General features: G+C 42.0%; 1 protein-coding gene across 2 annotated transcripts in view; it reads left to right on the top strand.

The window, feature by feature from the left end:
- Nucleotides 1–16747, top strand: part of Itk (IL2 inducible T cell kinase) — a 63540-nt gene that overhangs the window by 35027 nt on the left and 11766 nt on the right. The window contains exons 7-12 of one of the 2 annotated variants that reach the window (XM_031350801.1): nt 1139–1204; nt 7199–7253; nt 12437–12519; nt 13749–13879; nt 14250–14324; nt 16175–16346. In XM_031350801.1, the coding sequence (XP_031206661.1) occupies nt 1139–1204; nt 7199–7253; nt 12437–12519; nt 13749–13879; nt 14250–14324; nt 16175–16346 (582 nt within the window). Of the gene's footprint in view, nt 1–1138; nt 1205–7198; nt 7254–10995; nt 12414–12436; nt 12520–13748; nt 13880–14249; nt 14325–16174; nt 16347–16747 lie in introns of those variants that run through there. The other variant, XM_031350802.1, reaches the window with a different exon arrangement.

Here is a 16747-nt window from a genome sequence, read left to right as displayed (position 1 = left end):
ATATATATATATATATATATATATATGCACATATATCCCAATTCTAACGAGGGAAAGGTTGAGTTATAGTAAGTCATAGTATATAATAGTTTAATTTTATCAAATTTACATACCCCCAACAGGATTATAGAAAAGCCAACACCGGCTATTATTAAGCTTCGAGAACATAGAAGAAAGAAGTTTTTCTGTACATTGACAGAATCTGGAGACATATTTACATGTAATCAAGCTTATATCACTTATTTTACCGGTTAAAACTGGAAGCCAAGAAAGATGAAGGGACTCTATCAGCTTTCTGGTGCTGTGGGGTGAATACAGACCATCTTCAAGATCCACAAAGCTATCTCAATGTAAAAAGTACTGAGAATGTAGATTAATTTTGCCATGTTGTTTCATTTCTCTATTATTAATTTCAATGCCAACGTAGTACTTCACCTTGGCATCCAGCCTGACCTTGACCTTTATTTTTAATCTTATACAGGGCCTCAAACTGTACCTCAGGCTGGCCTGGAACTCACTGTGTAACCCAGGCTGGCCTGGAACTCACAGCTATCTTCCTGCTTCAGCCTCCTCAGGACTAAGGTCACAGGCATAGGGCCGTCTGCTCAGCTTGACCTTACCCTTTTTCTCCTGGTTCTTTATCCGAAGATACTCAATTAGGGAGATTTTAAATTTAAACATGTATATAGCACCAACTGAGAACAGTTTTAAAGACCTGTGGTTGGAAAGTTGGGTTTTTATATCTTAATTATTTTGATTTCCTTACTGGAAGATGATGGCATAAAGTGGAAAATTGCTGATTATCACAAAAATTAATTATAGAAAATACAATTTGAAAGGTATTTTTTTTCCAGTAGAGGACATTTCACATTGAGAGCAGGCAGCAAGCAGAGCCTTGTAAGTAAAATAATCATGTGTTATTTATTATCTTTTATATTTTTGGTGGTGCGTGTTGCTTTCAGCCAAGCATATACCTTTGTTACTTTTATCAGCAATCTTATTTTAATTTCTTATGTCTTAGCACAAATGTCAAATACTGAGGCTTCCCATTCTTAAGTGACATCTGTGGCTTAAATCTATTAAATGAAGATATGAAAATTACTCCTCTGGTAATCAATACCTGTTTTCCTTTTTACAGGCATGAAGGATATGCACCCAGCAGTTACCTGGTGGAAAAATCTCCAAATAACCTTGAAACCTATGAGTAAGATATCATACTTTTTTGACTCACTTATTTGGGTATTGGTTGGGTTGGTTGGTTGGTTGGTTGGTTGGTTGGTTGGTTGGTAGGATGGTTGATTGGTTGGTTAGTTGGTTGGTTGGTTGGTTGGTAGGTCGGACAGTTGGTTGGTTGGTTTATTGAGACAGGGTCTTATTGGGTTAGCCTTGGCTGGTCTAGAATTTACTATGGAGAACAAGCTGGCCTAAAGTTTAGAGACTGTCCTGTCTCTGCCTCCTTAGTCTGCAGATAAAGGCATGTGCCACCATACCTGTTACGATTAGGTTTTTAGAACAACAGTTCTAAGGTTTTCTTCCTAGATCAAGCATAAGTTATTGGTTGACCATAAAAGTGTCCAATGGTTCCCTTTTTTGGCCTGCTTTCTTTTCTTCTAGTCTCTGATCACTAAAACAGAAAGGATTGAGCTCAAATAAGAGAAAAGTGAGTGTTTTTAGTGTATACCTTCTCCTTTTATAATGGAATGGTTCTTTGGGACCTAGAAAAGAGTCTGTAGAAGAGATCCCAAGAATCCCAAGTTTGGTGTCATTTGAGAAAGAAAATCCCTATTAATATTAGATAATTCATCAACCAACTTAAAACATGGTTAAAAACAGTATTGCCAATGTCAGAACAACATTCAAAGCCACAGATACTCAGTTTCTGCTTAGTCTATTCTAAGTGTTTATTACAAAGCTCTAACTTAGAAAAAAAGAGTTTATAGGTTCCATTTTAGTAGAAACATCAAATTTTGGTTAGATAAAATTTGAAAATGCATACAAAGTATCCACCTAGCTTGGAGGCTGGAAGGTCTACACCTTATATTTAGCTCTTGTTTCTGAACAGTATTCCCCACTAAAGAGAACTGTGACTTCTGGAAGCAGTGGAAAATGCAGACTCTAGGGTTGAGGCAAGGGAAAAACAGGATGAACTTGGAATATCTTCTTGCACTAAAAAGTAAAGAACTAATTTTTTTTGAAATTTTGTTTCAGTGACTTAATTATGTCAAACAGTCACAGAAGTGAGGTGTTTCTTTTAAAAAAAAAATCTCCAACTGACCAGATTAAAACAGTTGAGTATCAAAATAAAGAAGGATAGTAGTAGACTATAACTCATTGAACAAAAGAATAATACATAATAACTAGATTGATAGGTAAGCAAACAAGACAAAGTTCTTTCTTAGGAGAGTACCAAGGAATGGAGGTGGAAGGCCGACAAAGCTTGAAGACCAGCATTTGTAGTTCAGAGTGTCAGTTCTGGCAAAGTCAATGAATGTTGCAACCAGGGGATGAGTTATCATAATGGCAGTATATTTATAGGATCAAAGGTATTCCTTCGTAAATCAATTGTAACTACAAAATGGAACTAACTAGTAGACTCCACTTATGATCAACACTCATATCAATATGGCTCCAAAATATTGCCCATTATCCCTGCTCCAAAACATGATCACAAGAATACAGTAACAAGTTCCCACTAAGAAATACTTCTATAAAATATTTTTATTCTTCAAAAGCAATTAAGTATGATGAAAGCTACAAAGGGCTGAGAAATTGGACCCTGTTAAAGTAAACAAAGGAATATAGTAAGTAAATGTACAAGTAATCCTGGATTGTATTTATAACCATAAAAAAAAATGTTTTGTTAAAAAAAAATGTTTTGTTACCAACATAGTATGTGGGAAAGTAATACAACTTTGATAAGGTCTGCAAGTAGACAATATATAGACATATAGATATTAAAATTTTTGGAAACAGACCATGGAGTACTTAGGAGTAAAAGTCTGCTCTCAAGTAATACAGGGAAAATAGACCAGGGCTGATGAGATGGCTCAGTGGGTAAAGTGCTTTTTCACTGATGGTGTCCTGAGTTTGAGTCCCAAGTGTGCGTAAAGATGAAAGGAGAGAACTAACTCCACAAAGTTGTCCTCTGACCTCCACACTCATACACCATGGCAAGTGTGCAACACACACACACACACACACACACCCCATATACACACAATAATAAATAAATACGATGATTAAATATGCCCAACCATATGTCTAAATTATCTACAGAGAGTAGTAAATATGCAAGCATTCAGCCGTTGACTGGGTCATCTAGGTAAAGGGTCAGTAGGAGGTCTTTTATATTGTTTTATAACTTTTCTGTAAGTTTGAAATTTTTCAAGCATTATTGTTGTTGTGCACACAAGAGTATGTTTGTGTGTGCCATGAAGGATATGTGGAGGTCAGAGAACAAGTTTCTGGAGTTGGTTCTCTTCTTCTACCTCTATGATCCAGGGATTGAACTTATGCTGTCTCAGCAATTGCTTTTACTAGCTGAGCTGTCCTGCTTGCCTTGAAATGCAGAGTTGTGGAGCCTAGTCCCAGTGGGTACATCCACAAAACCTAAGGCTCAGGGTACATTGTAAGAGATGAGGCAGAAAGACTGTACAAGCCAGAATAGTTGGGAGTTTACTGTGAGACTGAATCTCCTAGTATTGTCAGAAGCTACACCCATAAAGTCTCACCAACACGACAGCTCAACCAAGAGTGGAACAAGAATGACACCAGTGAACATGCCAAACTGGATGGAGAGATGCCCACAAGGCCTCAACCCTACACAAAGAACTAGGAGCAATTGAAGGAAGAGCACACTGATTGGTTGTCCAGTGCCAGATGTCAACCCTGACAACATACACACAGCACTCTACACACTGAAGAGGGTTTAGTTGGGATGAGGTACAATAACATTAGTGAAAAAAAGAGGCTTCAGATTTGAAGGAGCTCAGGGAGGGTATATGGAGGGGTTTGGATGGAGGAGAGGGGAGAAAGATTTTAATTAAATTATAATCTCAAAAATTAAAAGTGGGAGAGGGGAGAGAGGGAGGAAGGGAGAGGGGACAGAGAGGAGAAGAAGAAGAAGGAGGAGGAGGAGGAGGAGGAGGAGGAGGAGGAGGAGGAGGAGGAGGAGGGAGGGAGGGAAGAAGGAAGGAAGGAAGGAAGGAAGGAAGGAAGGAAGGAAGGAAGGAAGGGAGGGAGGGAAGGAAGAAGGAAGAGAAGATAACTAACTGCGAGCCTGGGAACAAGCTAGTAGGCAGCATTCCTCCATGGTTTCTGCTTCAAGCTCCTCCCTTGAGGTCCTGCCTTGGCTTCCCTTGATGATGGACTATAACCTAAAGACAAAATAAACCCTCCCACAAAACTAAAAATAATTAGTACTCATTAAATATAAAGCACCAGAGAAGAAAGATACGAGATAACCAGAACCTCTGCTAACCCATTAGGACTCGATGGCCAATGTTATGGTTTCTGCAATCTGAATAGATGCCAGGAACTGAGTGCTATCGTTTTCCTTAATAGTGTCTTTCAACGTTTTGATCAAATATGTGTGAATAACCCTTCCCAGAGCTGAGAGATGATTCATCCCTTCCAAGAATGTTTGTACTGAGATGAAACATAGATGAGAGATACTTAGCTGAAATAATTGTCTTATAGTCACTGCCTTTGAAGGAAAAAAAAAAGTGGTTGTGTATTTCAAACAAAGGCTTGGCTGAATAGCTGTGTTTGTCTTGGCCTTTAATCAAAATCCCTTTGTTTATGATTCAAGAAGCAAATTTGAGGCCTCAATAAAATAAATCAGTAGGCAATTGATGGACCCCTGAAGGCAAGTAAAACTGTATATCCCTTACCTAAAGGAATCTTAAATCATTCTCATAATAAAAACCATATGGTCTGTGAACCAGTTTGTACCATGCACCACCAGCTTGCATTTCCTGGGTTGTTGAATCCCAGCTAGAAGAATGATATAACAAGATGATATAACATAATATTAAATAACATTATGATATTTAATATATAGCTAATTATAGGAAAGCTATCCATACTTTTTATTCTTTAACTCAATTTTGACAACTTTAAGGTGAGTTTTGCATAAGAACTCAAAAACCTACCACCTGCTAAGATATCATGGGTTGATGAGATTCAGATGTTCTGCCTTAGCCTAGAGGCAGAACCTTTAACAAGTTCCAACAACCTACTAATCCCTGGGGCGGGTTCCATGACCTATGGTGTATCCTGAAACTGCAGGTAGTTCAGAACTTAGTACGTACTATGCTTTTTCCTCTATGTACAGCCTATGGGAGAGCTTACCTTAAATTAGATCCATTTAGAGATTAACACTAATGGCTAAATAGATGAAATAGAAGTGATAACAATATATTACTATAAAACTGCTATCATAACTACTCTTACATAGAGTAAGGGTCACTTGAACACAAACACAGCAATACTGTGGCACTGTATCCGGTGACCCACACAGCAACCAAGTGACTAATAAGTAGGTATTGCATGTAAGTGGATTGGCTGTTTCAAAGGTGACTTATACCCTAGACGATTGTCATGAGATTTCATCATGCTACTCAGAACTTAGAATTGATAATTTCTAGAGTTGTCCATTTTGTATTTTCTGAGACCATGAGTTAGTTGACTGTGGGCAACTGAAATCACAAAACAGCAAAACTGCAGAAGAGAAGCCACTGTAATCACCCTCTGTGAGCTTTGATCCCTCCCCAAGTAAAGGAAGAATCAGAGGAGACAGAGGCAAGCAAAACACTGCACGGCAGACGTTTCTCCACTCCCTTGTGCACGGAACTCAAGCAGACCTCAGTCAGTGTGACACTATTGTCTGCTGAACCCAGACCTGATTCACACTTTGGAGCTCAGCTCTAGCGACCCATATGCATTGCTTGGATCTTGGATGGAATGAAGCACACTTGCTGGCCATCTGGGAGCCCATGGAGGTATACAGTCTGCTCTGCCAGAGTGTTTTAAAAGCTCAACGGAATCCCCTGGTTCTCTTCTTCTTGGATGCTCTCAAGCAGCCAAACAAGTTTTGTAGACACCATTTCTTCCCACCTAGAGCCTCTCCTGCCTTTATTAAGCTCCAAAAATAAATTGTGGACTGATGATCATTCTCCTTTTATTGTAAGCTTTCTGGCCCAGAAATAAGATCCTGTAGGCTTCATTTACCAGGAAGTATCGTATTATGTCAGCTTTCACACTTCTAGAGAATTATTATCCAAATGCTAGAGAACTCTGAAAGTTACTGGGCTGAGGCTTTTATTCATGTTTCAGCTTTTATGTATCATATATGGTAGCACATGTTCAATTGGATACTTTAAACCACCATTAATGGCTGGAATGAGAAAGGATGGACAAGTAAGGGGCTGAAGGAGAGATGTGCTGAGTCCGCACATCCTACCCCGTGGGCTACTGATCGTCCTGCACATATACACATGACGGGCAGTGAAGAGCTTGCATGGCCCTTTCCTGCCTTTCTTGCTCTTAGCCCTGGGCGAGTCCCTTCTCCCCCCCCCCCCGCCCCCACTGCACTTTCTCTTACCTAAGTGATTAGGATAGTCAAGATGTGTCTCCACATAGTAACAACATTCAAAAACTTTGTTCTTAAAAATGATTCATTCCTGTTTTGCCATTTATTAATTATACTCATCAATCACAAAAGCTTTGCAAAAAAGTCTGGGAGCCCAATCTTAAGAAGAAAATACGACAACTGTTTTCAAAGGATATTTGCTAAACTTGCAAATTAGTATTAACATTTTTTGTTTTGTTTTGTTTTTTTCTGGCCACCTGTCACCCTCCTACCTACAGCCACCCACTGGCATATGAAATAGGGGAGGTGAATGTTTTCCACAACACTATCATGGAAAATTTCCAACTCGCACAAAAGTAGAGGGCATAGCACAAAGAAAGCCCTGAAACTCAGCTTCAGCCACTACCAGTCTGATGCCAACTCTTGCTTCATTCTCTTTCTTCTCCAGATAAACACCTTACTTCCTGGAAACGGTCATGGCTTTCCTTTTGAGTTTGAAGGCACTGATAGAAACAGAAAGCAAACACATGACTTTTGAGCCTCATCTTTTATAAGTAAGCGAGGACGTTTTCAGACTGTGACCCATGGCTTGTTTTTGGCTTTCAGGTGGTACAATAAAAGCATCAGCCGAGACAAAGCTGAAAAACTCCTTTTGGACACAGTGAGTATCTGCATCCTGACTAAAAAGGAATTGTATGGTTTCCAGCCATGTTATGGTTATGCTGGTGCGGTGGATTTCCTGCGTTGGCTTAACAATGGCTTTCATGTCTGAGGACAGGTATTCTAAGGATTATTGGGGCTATACAGCACAGGAAAGGAGGCCTGGGAAGTGCTAGGCCTGGGTGCTAACATTGGCTGCGGTCATGACCTTGACTTCAGGGCAGCTCTACTTTTCCTTGTTTCTGCTACTCAGGAATGGATTCTACCTAACAGGCCTGTAGTTTAAGTGGATTGTTCACCTACAGTTTCTTCTCTGAAGCCTTTGCAGTCTAGTAGAGAGACTGACCTCACCCCAGGATCTTAGAGTTAGGGGAAAGAGGGATGAGCTGAAAGGAAGCATGATTTGATGGGATGGGTACCCCTGTCCAGGCCTCTGTTCTGCCATCAATTTAGTGGGTGACTGCAGGGATTTCTCTTCTGCCTTTTGGGTCCACATTTGTCATCGAGGACAAGCTGAACATCCATATACCAAGACTCACTGAATAGTTACAAGTGAGTGGAAGGGAGGCCAGGATCAAAGGCGTAGGAAAGTGTACCCATAGAGGGAGGAACTGAGCTGAGTCCTTCTTGAATGTTCTTGTCTCCTTGGTTCTAGGCAATTAATCATCCCCCGTGGTTCCCAGTAGACTCTTATCTGAGGTGCTACAGGTGTTTAAAATGCAGATTCTCAGGGGCCTGTGACACGGCTTAGTGGGTTTAAGATTGTGCCATCAAGCCTGACAACCTGAGTTCAATACCCAGGACCTGCAGGGTGGAGGGAGAGACCTGATGCGGACAGTTGTCCTCTGATCTCAGCATGCCTACCATGGTGCATACATCCTGCCCACACACACATAAAATAGATAAATGTAACAAAAATTCTAGATTCTAAGATTCTAAGATTCCATGGCAGATCTGTAGAAACAGGACCTCCAAAAATAACCTAAATTTTGTTTTCTCTCCCCCTACCCATTTGTTTGGTTTGGTTTTTCAAGACAGGGTTTCTCGGTATAGCCCTGGCTGTCCAGGTACTCATTCTCTAGACCAGGCTGGCCTCAAACTCAGAAATCTGCCTGCCTCTACCTCCTAAGCACTTGGATTAAAGGCATACTCCACCATCACCTGGCTCCATATTTTCATGAACCAGATTTAGGACACAAATGTAGCCACCTCCTCTCATTCCTCAGCCTGTGTTGCTGGAAAACAGTAAAACTTGATAAGAACTAAGTACAAAGAACACAGAACAAGGACCCTGAATTATGCTGTGTTTAAATAAGGATATTTTCCTTACATTCCATCACATCTGTAATAAAGTCAGTATAGAACTTCAAACAGCTCACATCAGTGGCAAACTCTTGCTGCTGAGAAGTTCTTTTGAAGTGTTTAACTGTATTTTGCTTTCTCGGGCTATTGAGACATTCTTTCTTGCTAATATTATGGACTCACTTACCAAATACGCTCTTCCTTCTTAGGTAAGTCTAAAGGCTAACTTCAGAGGGGCCCACTAAGCTTTAGTCTGGGTTCTGGACAGCAAGAATGGGATGAGGGTTTCTTTCTATTTTTTACGTACTCGCTATCTGACTCTATTGAGTGTTGCTTCTCTGGTGTACTCCGAGCTTTGTTGTCTCACAAGTATATGCCCCTTAAGAGGTAGGTTATATTCATTCCTCTGTTATTAATTAAACCTTCTAGGTCACAGACTATGTATGTGTATATGATTTGTATATGTGTGTATGTGTATATTTCTATGTTTTACTTTGTCCCTATTAAGTAAGCTTAGATTTGACTGTATCTAACACGAAACACTTACTCGACAACTACTTGTTCTATGAATGAGTTCACCAAATGCTTACTGTGTTTTTAAGTTATCGTGGCTGGGCTGGTCATGAGTATCTGTGGGGAAACTTTAAAAGCACAAACTCCAGCCTACACATAGGACCCCATGGCTAAGCATGCTTACTGCCCTTGTAGAGAACCAAGGTTCAGTTTCCAGCACATAAATGATAGGTCACAGGGAATCCACTTCCCTCTTCTGGCCTCTGCAGGCTCCTGTATGTAAACGCATGAAAGAGCATGCACATAAACATTAAAAATCGAAAACAACAGTCCTTCCCTACAGCGAACTCCTGGACTCCAGGCCTATCCAATCAGAGCCTCTCCTGGGGGCACTGAAGTGATTATGTGACTTAAATTAGCTTAGATACATGAGGAAATCTCTGACATGCTCTGTCTGTTCTTCAACTGACACCTCCTTTAATAATCCAGTCCTCTGCCTAGCCATGAGATGTGATTTTTTGTGTGTGTGTTTGAACATTAAGACTAAATGTCATGTTTCCAGTGGTTCTGTCTGCACTCTGTCTTCCATCTCAGGTCTTTCCCCTCAGCCTCAGCCCCTCTAGAGAGGGGGTCAATCCCTGTGAGCAGGTATTCTGCAACTATCTTCATGGATGCAGTAGCATCTTACACTTTGGGTGACCTATGCTTTAGACAGGAGCCTAACCTAGGTTTATTATACTTCTGTGACTCCAAGATGTCATAAAAGATGCAATGTTGTCTTAAAAATGGGCTTGTTTTGAGAGAGGAGCACCACCCCACCCTGCCCCCAATGGAAGACATATGTCAGAGCATGACAAGACCACAAAGCATCAACCCATCTTTGAATAACATACCTTTGTTGTAAGATTCCCCTCTACAAAGTCAGCTTCAAATCCTCTATACAGAAAGATGCACACACTGAAACTTGTCTCAGATGAAGGCAAACAATATAATTCATGCTTCCACCAGATGCTAGCCCACAGCATGTGATAATACTGAGAACTAATAATAACCCTAATAGTCAGTGTCCTGGGATCGTAGTCCAGGAACTGTTCTGTGCATATTGTTCAAGTCTACCAATAGCCTTACAGAGTTCATTTTGCAGATGAAGAAATTGGCACATATACTTTTAATCAGGAAACATCAGGAATTAACAATACTACAAGCTGTTGCAGCTAGAATTCCCTTGAAAGACCACCTCATCAGTCTCCTTTGTATTAAAGGCTGATAAGCTGGGGCCACCTTCAGCAAGTGGATCAGTGGTGTGGCCTCACCACACTAGGGATATGTCTGCAAATAGAGAGCATAGGGAAGTGCATGAGTTATTCTTTTCCCCCATCCTTCCAGGGTTATACACATACTTCACCTCCTAACATAATCTTTTTGCTCATTGCTTCTTTATTTCTTTCTAAATGAAGCAATAAAAATCCCTCTGAGATGTTGACTGTGTTGAGAGGGAGGCAAAGCCCCATCTGGCAACACTATTCAAGTCAGTGCCCCTGCAACACACTTCAGGGGCTGTGCCCCTGTGGCTCCCTCTCAGCTCCTTGCAGGAAGTATGTGGTAAGCCCCAAATGAGAGCCCATGTTGCTTTCACCAAATGTCACCCACCATAACTACAGTGGAGAGAGAGTGTTAGGGGAGGTTGGGCCTCAATTAATTTGCACACCTGACCGATGACCTTACCCTTCATCACCTGGTATTTATAGAGTACTTACAGTCGAGGACTGCTATAATCAAAACTTGTTTACAGGAAAACAACAACTTCTTTGAAACAGTAACACCAAAACAAACAGCAGATATCATTAGTGAGATAAAAGAGATGTTTATGCTCCTTTCTTCAGACAGTTGGTGAGCTTCTGGTCTTTCTGGTCTGTTTCTTCCTTTAGAGTAAATGACATATCCAGATAAAATCTGCCTCTGCCTGAGGGCTAACCCATCACATTCCAACCAGCCAAGAGCCAAAGCTGCATAATTTGGGAAATGGTAAAAAACTGCGGATAATGCCTGGTGAGCAAAGCCATCAAAGTCTCTACTCCCAGCAGCCTAAAGGTGGCTGTCAGCTGATGAGTGGAAAACAAGTGTGGTCTGTCCCTAAAGAGGAATGTTACTAAGCCACAAGTAGGAGTGGAGTCTTGACACCTGTTACCACCTAGGAGGTCCTTGGAAACAATATTATAAATGAAAGACCCACTCACAGAAAACCACATGTGATTCCATTTACAAAAAAAGTCTACATAAAATGTCTTAAATTGGCAAATCTATTTTCAGAATGCTTATTAGAATGAATATTAGCATGCTCAATCTCTCTCTCTCTCTCTCTCTCTCTCTCTCTCTCTGTGTGTGTGTGTGTGTGTGTGTGTGTGTGTGTGTGTGTGTATGTGTATTTATGCAAAAACTCTCCTTTGGGACTGATGGATGGAGGGGCTTCTGTTATTCTACACTGTAGATATTTTCCCTGTGTATATAAACCGTATGACTTCCATATAAGGTTCCTGTCTAATTGTGACCTTCACTTATGACCTTCACAATGTCTAATTTAAGTAAGTAATGATTAACAAGCTCTACAGATGTTTACAACTGGTAAGAGAAGAACCAGGTATTTGGTTCTTAAAAGAGTTGAAATTTTGCAGTTCCCATTAGGACTGCATGAACTGGCATGCCCATTTGCTTATGCTGACTCCATCAGAGCAGGCAAAACTGCCAGCACTCCCTTCTACCTACCCCCTCTATCTCTGTCTCTATCTCTCTGCGTCTCCCTGTGTGTGTGTTTCTCTCAACTAGTAGCATCTTACTGTTTCTCAATATGCCTTTCAATAAAATCAGCTTTGTGAGCAGGGCTTGAGAAATCAAACCCCATCCAGGAACTGAAGGAGCTTTCAGAATAAGTTTTGTGCTCTGAGGTATAGAAGAGGCTGGAGCATTGTGGAGCAGGAAAATGAATTTGCTTAGGTGCTGAAGTTCAAACTCCAACCCTACTGCTCACTATCTGCAGACCCATGAGAAATCCACATAATCCCTCCCACACACACTTGCTGACCTTGTTGTCAAAGAGGATAATGGTATCCAGACTCCAACACTGAGGGATGGGAAATGTCTGTAGAGTCCAGTGCCTGGTGAACTGTAAGGGAAAGGGCTCGTGTCTGTCTGTCTGTGAGTAGGACTGCACATGAACAACTGTCACATGTGTAATTGAAATGGTGGCTGTCACTACTGAAAGTCTGCTCTGGGCCACTCAGTGCTTCCCCCTTCCTAAAGCAAGAAAGTGGATTTAGGTACCGGAGTCTGGTTTTCAGATCACTAACCTTTCACTCTTTCTACCCAATCCAGGGTAAAGAAGGAGCATTCATGGTCAGAGATTCCAGGACACCTGGGACATACACTGTCTCTGTCTTCACCAAGGCTATCATAAGGTATGCCACTCACTTGGCACAGAGCAATGAGGACAGCTGCTTTTGTGTGACAATGTAGGCACAGCAAGATCCACCCATCCACCATGCAGAGCCTCACTATCAGTGGTGTGGCTTCCACCAATGCCCCTGTAAAGTCAAAGCCCCAAGTTCAAGGACAGAACTAGAGAGATTTAATAAGAGACAGAACTGGGTAGATACAGATCCTCTTCTTGGCTTTGGCAAGGCCTTGATAGCAGAGCTCTGAGGCCATCACATACTTGCTTCTGTATTTGGTGAGCATATCCAGTAATGTATAGAGTAGAAGAAAGTATATTCATCTACAACTAGAAATAGACAAATGCCAGTTCTTGATGTGCTAAAAATAAAACCTGTCTACCATATTGAGAGTCCTGTGTGCCAGAGACTCCTGAGCATGTGTGTGTGTGTGTGTGTTTATATCCAGATTCCATGTATGAGAGAAGGAATTCAATATGAGTATTTCTAAGTCTGGATTATTTTCTTTAACACACTGATCTTCAGTTCCATACATTTACTTGTGAATACCCTAATTATTCTTCACAGCTAAATAAAATTACAGTGTATCTATGGACTGCCATGTCTTTATCCATCCCTCTGTTCAGGGGATAGTGCAGCCATAAACGTACATGGTCAAAAATCCCTGGGCTGTTCTGGCTCCGAGCCCTTCTGGTACACACCCATGAGTGGTGAGCTGGAATCACGTGGTAGTTCTAGCTTTAGTTTTTGAGAAACCTCCATACTAAGTTACACTAGTTTGCATTCCCACCAGCAGGGAATTCTCCCCATGTACATGTGTGCACACACACACACACACACACACACACACACACACACACACACCAGCATTTGTCGTCAAGTTACTTGATGACAGCCATTCAGTCTGGGGTGGATGGAGGGTCCCCAGTGCAGTTTTCCTTTGCACTCATAGCACATACAGTGCTGCTCCCACATCTCGTGGCTGTGGCATTACCAACACCAACACATCTTAGCACTCTTGCCACTTACATCCAGGTACAGTCTCAGAGTGCTTCTTCAAACAACACCAACACCAGGGCCAACATGCCGAAACTGTTACACACACTGAAACACTGCATGCCTACCCTCCCGGCGAGAGCTTCCAGACCATGACAATGAGAATCTGATGCCAATAGATGTCTTGAGGTATCACTACTGCTTCCTGGTAATGACTGTGTGTGTTCATTTGTTTCAAGTGAGAACCCCTGTATAAAACATTATCACATCAAAGAAACAAATGACAGCCCCAAGCGGTACTACGTGGCGGAGAAGTATGTGTTTGACTCCATCCCTCTCCTCATCCAGTATCACCAGTACAATGGAGGAGGTAAGTTCTAGGGGACCAAGCCAGAAGAGGATCCCCATGAGGAGACTTGGGAAGAAATGGCAGAGTCCCACTGGGTTCTTCATGCATCACCAACTGGCCATAAATAGTAACTCAAGATACAAACAAAAACAAAGAAAAAACTTCCAAATGCCTAGGATCCCCCTACCTACCACGGAAACACTTGCTCTGAGGTCATCACGTCACTATCACCCTATGCTTAAGGCTCCTCTCAAGGGCTCTGTGGAAGCTGTGGTGGGGCTTTGGGATTTGGGAGTACTATTTCACATCCCATTCTTTTCCTGGTGACTTAACCTAGACAGTTGCCATGGCAAAGCCCTAACCACAGCCTTTGGATTTTCAATCAACCTAGGTTTGGTGACTCGACTCCGGTATCCAGTTTGCTCCTGGAGACAGAAGGCCCCTGTCACAGCAGGGCTAAGATACGGTAAGCAGAGGGTGCTAGACATTGAACTAAAACTCACACATCTAAATGTCTAGGTCAAATTCTAAGAGGATTCGCTATTAGCTTTAACTGCTCTTCAAATGTCAGATGGAGAGATGGCAGGAGAGTGATCACTTGTACTTGTGTAAGAAATGTGTATGTCCAGACACATTTAGTAAGGCCAAAGCAATGCCCTTTAGCTTCAAGTGAGGCATTCATTGAGCACTGCTTTATACAGAGCACTCTACTAAATGCTGTTGGAAAACGTCAGAAAACACTCCCTTAGCACTGTATGCTATCTACCTTTGGAACTTGTGTTATAAACTAATGTGTTGGGTCTGGGTCTTCTACAAGGGTTACAAGCTGTCATCATTCATAAGTGTTTAGATAGAATAAAGTGAAGTTTTTGAGATCTAGGACTTTAACTCAGAGACAGAATATTAGGGCCTACTGTGAAGTCTGTCCTCCTTTCTTGACTGTCTACTAGAACCTAAGGCCTCTCAGTTCACATCCCTTCGTCAAACTGTGCTGTTTCAAGGGGAAACGAATCTAATCTTTATGCTGTATCCATTGGTGGTTCTCAAACTTCAGTGTGCATCAAATCTTCCCAAACACTTATCAAAAAAACAAAAGAAAATGCTGGTCCCAGAACATTCCCTGCTGCTTACCAAAACACTCCCGGAGAGCGTGGCCTTGGATTCCACCTTATAAACAAGCAGCCTGCTAGCTTTGACCTAGGTGGGCAGGGAAATACTTGGAAAAACGCTGCCACATACTGTTCATATCCAGCCACCAGTACCCGTGACATACAGTGGATATTCACATGCTGTTTGCCCTTGAGTCTATACCTCAGCCTGATAGGCATGTGGCTCTACCATGTGCCAGGTAAGCATAATACATCATTATCCTCCTTATGAAAGCAAGGCTTCCCTACTAATTGTTGAACCCTGGAGTGTCCCACTGGATGGAACCACAGAGATTATCTGGTCAGCCCACTTACTTTGTCAGTGGGAAAATTGAGGCTTAACTCCTCTTATTTGTTTATTAAACACTTATCAAGAGCCTGCTCCCAGGCTAGAGAAATGGCAGGAAAGTTCACAGTGCTTACTGCTCTCCCAGAGGAGCCAAGTTCCTTTCCCAGCCCCAAGATTCACTTATAACTCACTCCAGGCCCACAGCCAATTATAACTCCACTCCAGGAGACCCACTACTGTCTTCTGACCTCTGCCAGTACCTGCATTCATGTGCATTACACTCACACAGATAGATACACATACCCATAAATAAAAATAAAAACTGCCAGAAACTGTTCACTTGTGCCTCTGTGCAAGTCCTCCGTAAGCCCACATCTTCAGGCTCCATTCTTGTCAAAGCCTGGCACAGTGCTGTGAGCACAGAGGGCCTCTAAATGAATCCGTGAACAAGTGTGAAATGCGAAGAAAAGTTCCTCTGCCATAATGGCCATAAAATTATAGGCCTGGTATTTGCAAATCTCTGTGTACTCAAGAGACTTAAGTTTGAGACCAGTCTGGGCTAGATGGTGAGTCTGTCTCAAGAGAAAAAAACAATTATAATAAAAACCTTTCAATCAGATGCAGCTAAAAAATAAAAATGGTGGGACCCTGTAATGATCCTCTCAGTTACCTTCTTTATCACACTTAGCACCATGGTCCTTTTCTCTCCTTACTCTCTCCACCTGCATCACGACAATTTCAAAGCCATATCCTATGTTACGGTAACTACCTATGACACTCTAAGCCATCTTTAATAGGCTAGATAAGACTTATATGTTTCTGAGATTCATATCTTATGAATTGCACTCTCTAAAAGCATTCCCTCTTCCTCTGTTCCAGGGAAGTGGGTGATCCAACCCTCAGAGTTAACGTTCGTGCAGGAGATTGGCAGCGGGCAGTTTGGACTGGTGCATCTTGGCTACTGGCTCAACAAGGACAAGGTGGCCATCAAGACCATTCAGGAAGGGGCCATGTCAGAAGAAGACTTTATTGAGGAGGCAGAAGTCATGATGTGAGTTAGAGCAAGGGTGTGCAGGCAAGCTGGGAAGGAGGGTCTGGGCCATATTTATAAAATTCCATCTGATGTATTGCCATGCCCCAGTAGTAGACTCCTGCTACACAAGAAGAAAGCAAAAAGAACCTTGTTAGGGCCGAGGAGACGGAGATGGCTCCGTTGGTGAAGTGCTTGTTGCACAACCACCAAGACCCAAGTTCAAATCTGCAGAAATCATGCTATTTAAAAAAAGGCTGAGCACGGAGGCATGTACTTGGTGTCCAGTGCTGGGGAGATGGAGACAGGCAGGTCCAGCCTAGCATGTTTGGCTAGTTCTAGGCCAGTGAGTTCCTATTAAAAAAGAAAGAGAGGGAGGAAGGAGGGAGGGAGGAAGGAGGGAGAGAGGGAAGGAGGGAGGG

This window comes from Mastomys coucha, unplaced genomic scaffold (genome assembly GCF_008632895.1).
Source record: "Mastomys coucha isolate ucsf_1 unplaced genomic scaffold, UCSF_Mcou_1 pScaffold5, whole genome shotgun sequence".
NCBI lineage: Eukaryota > Metazoa > Chordata > Mammalia > Rodentia > Muridae > Mastomys > Mastomys coucha.
The sequence above is the reverse complement of the archived record's forward strand: the minus strand, read 5'-3'. Positions and strand labels throughout refer to the sequence as shown.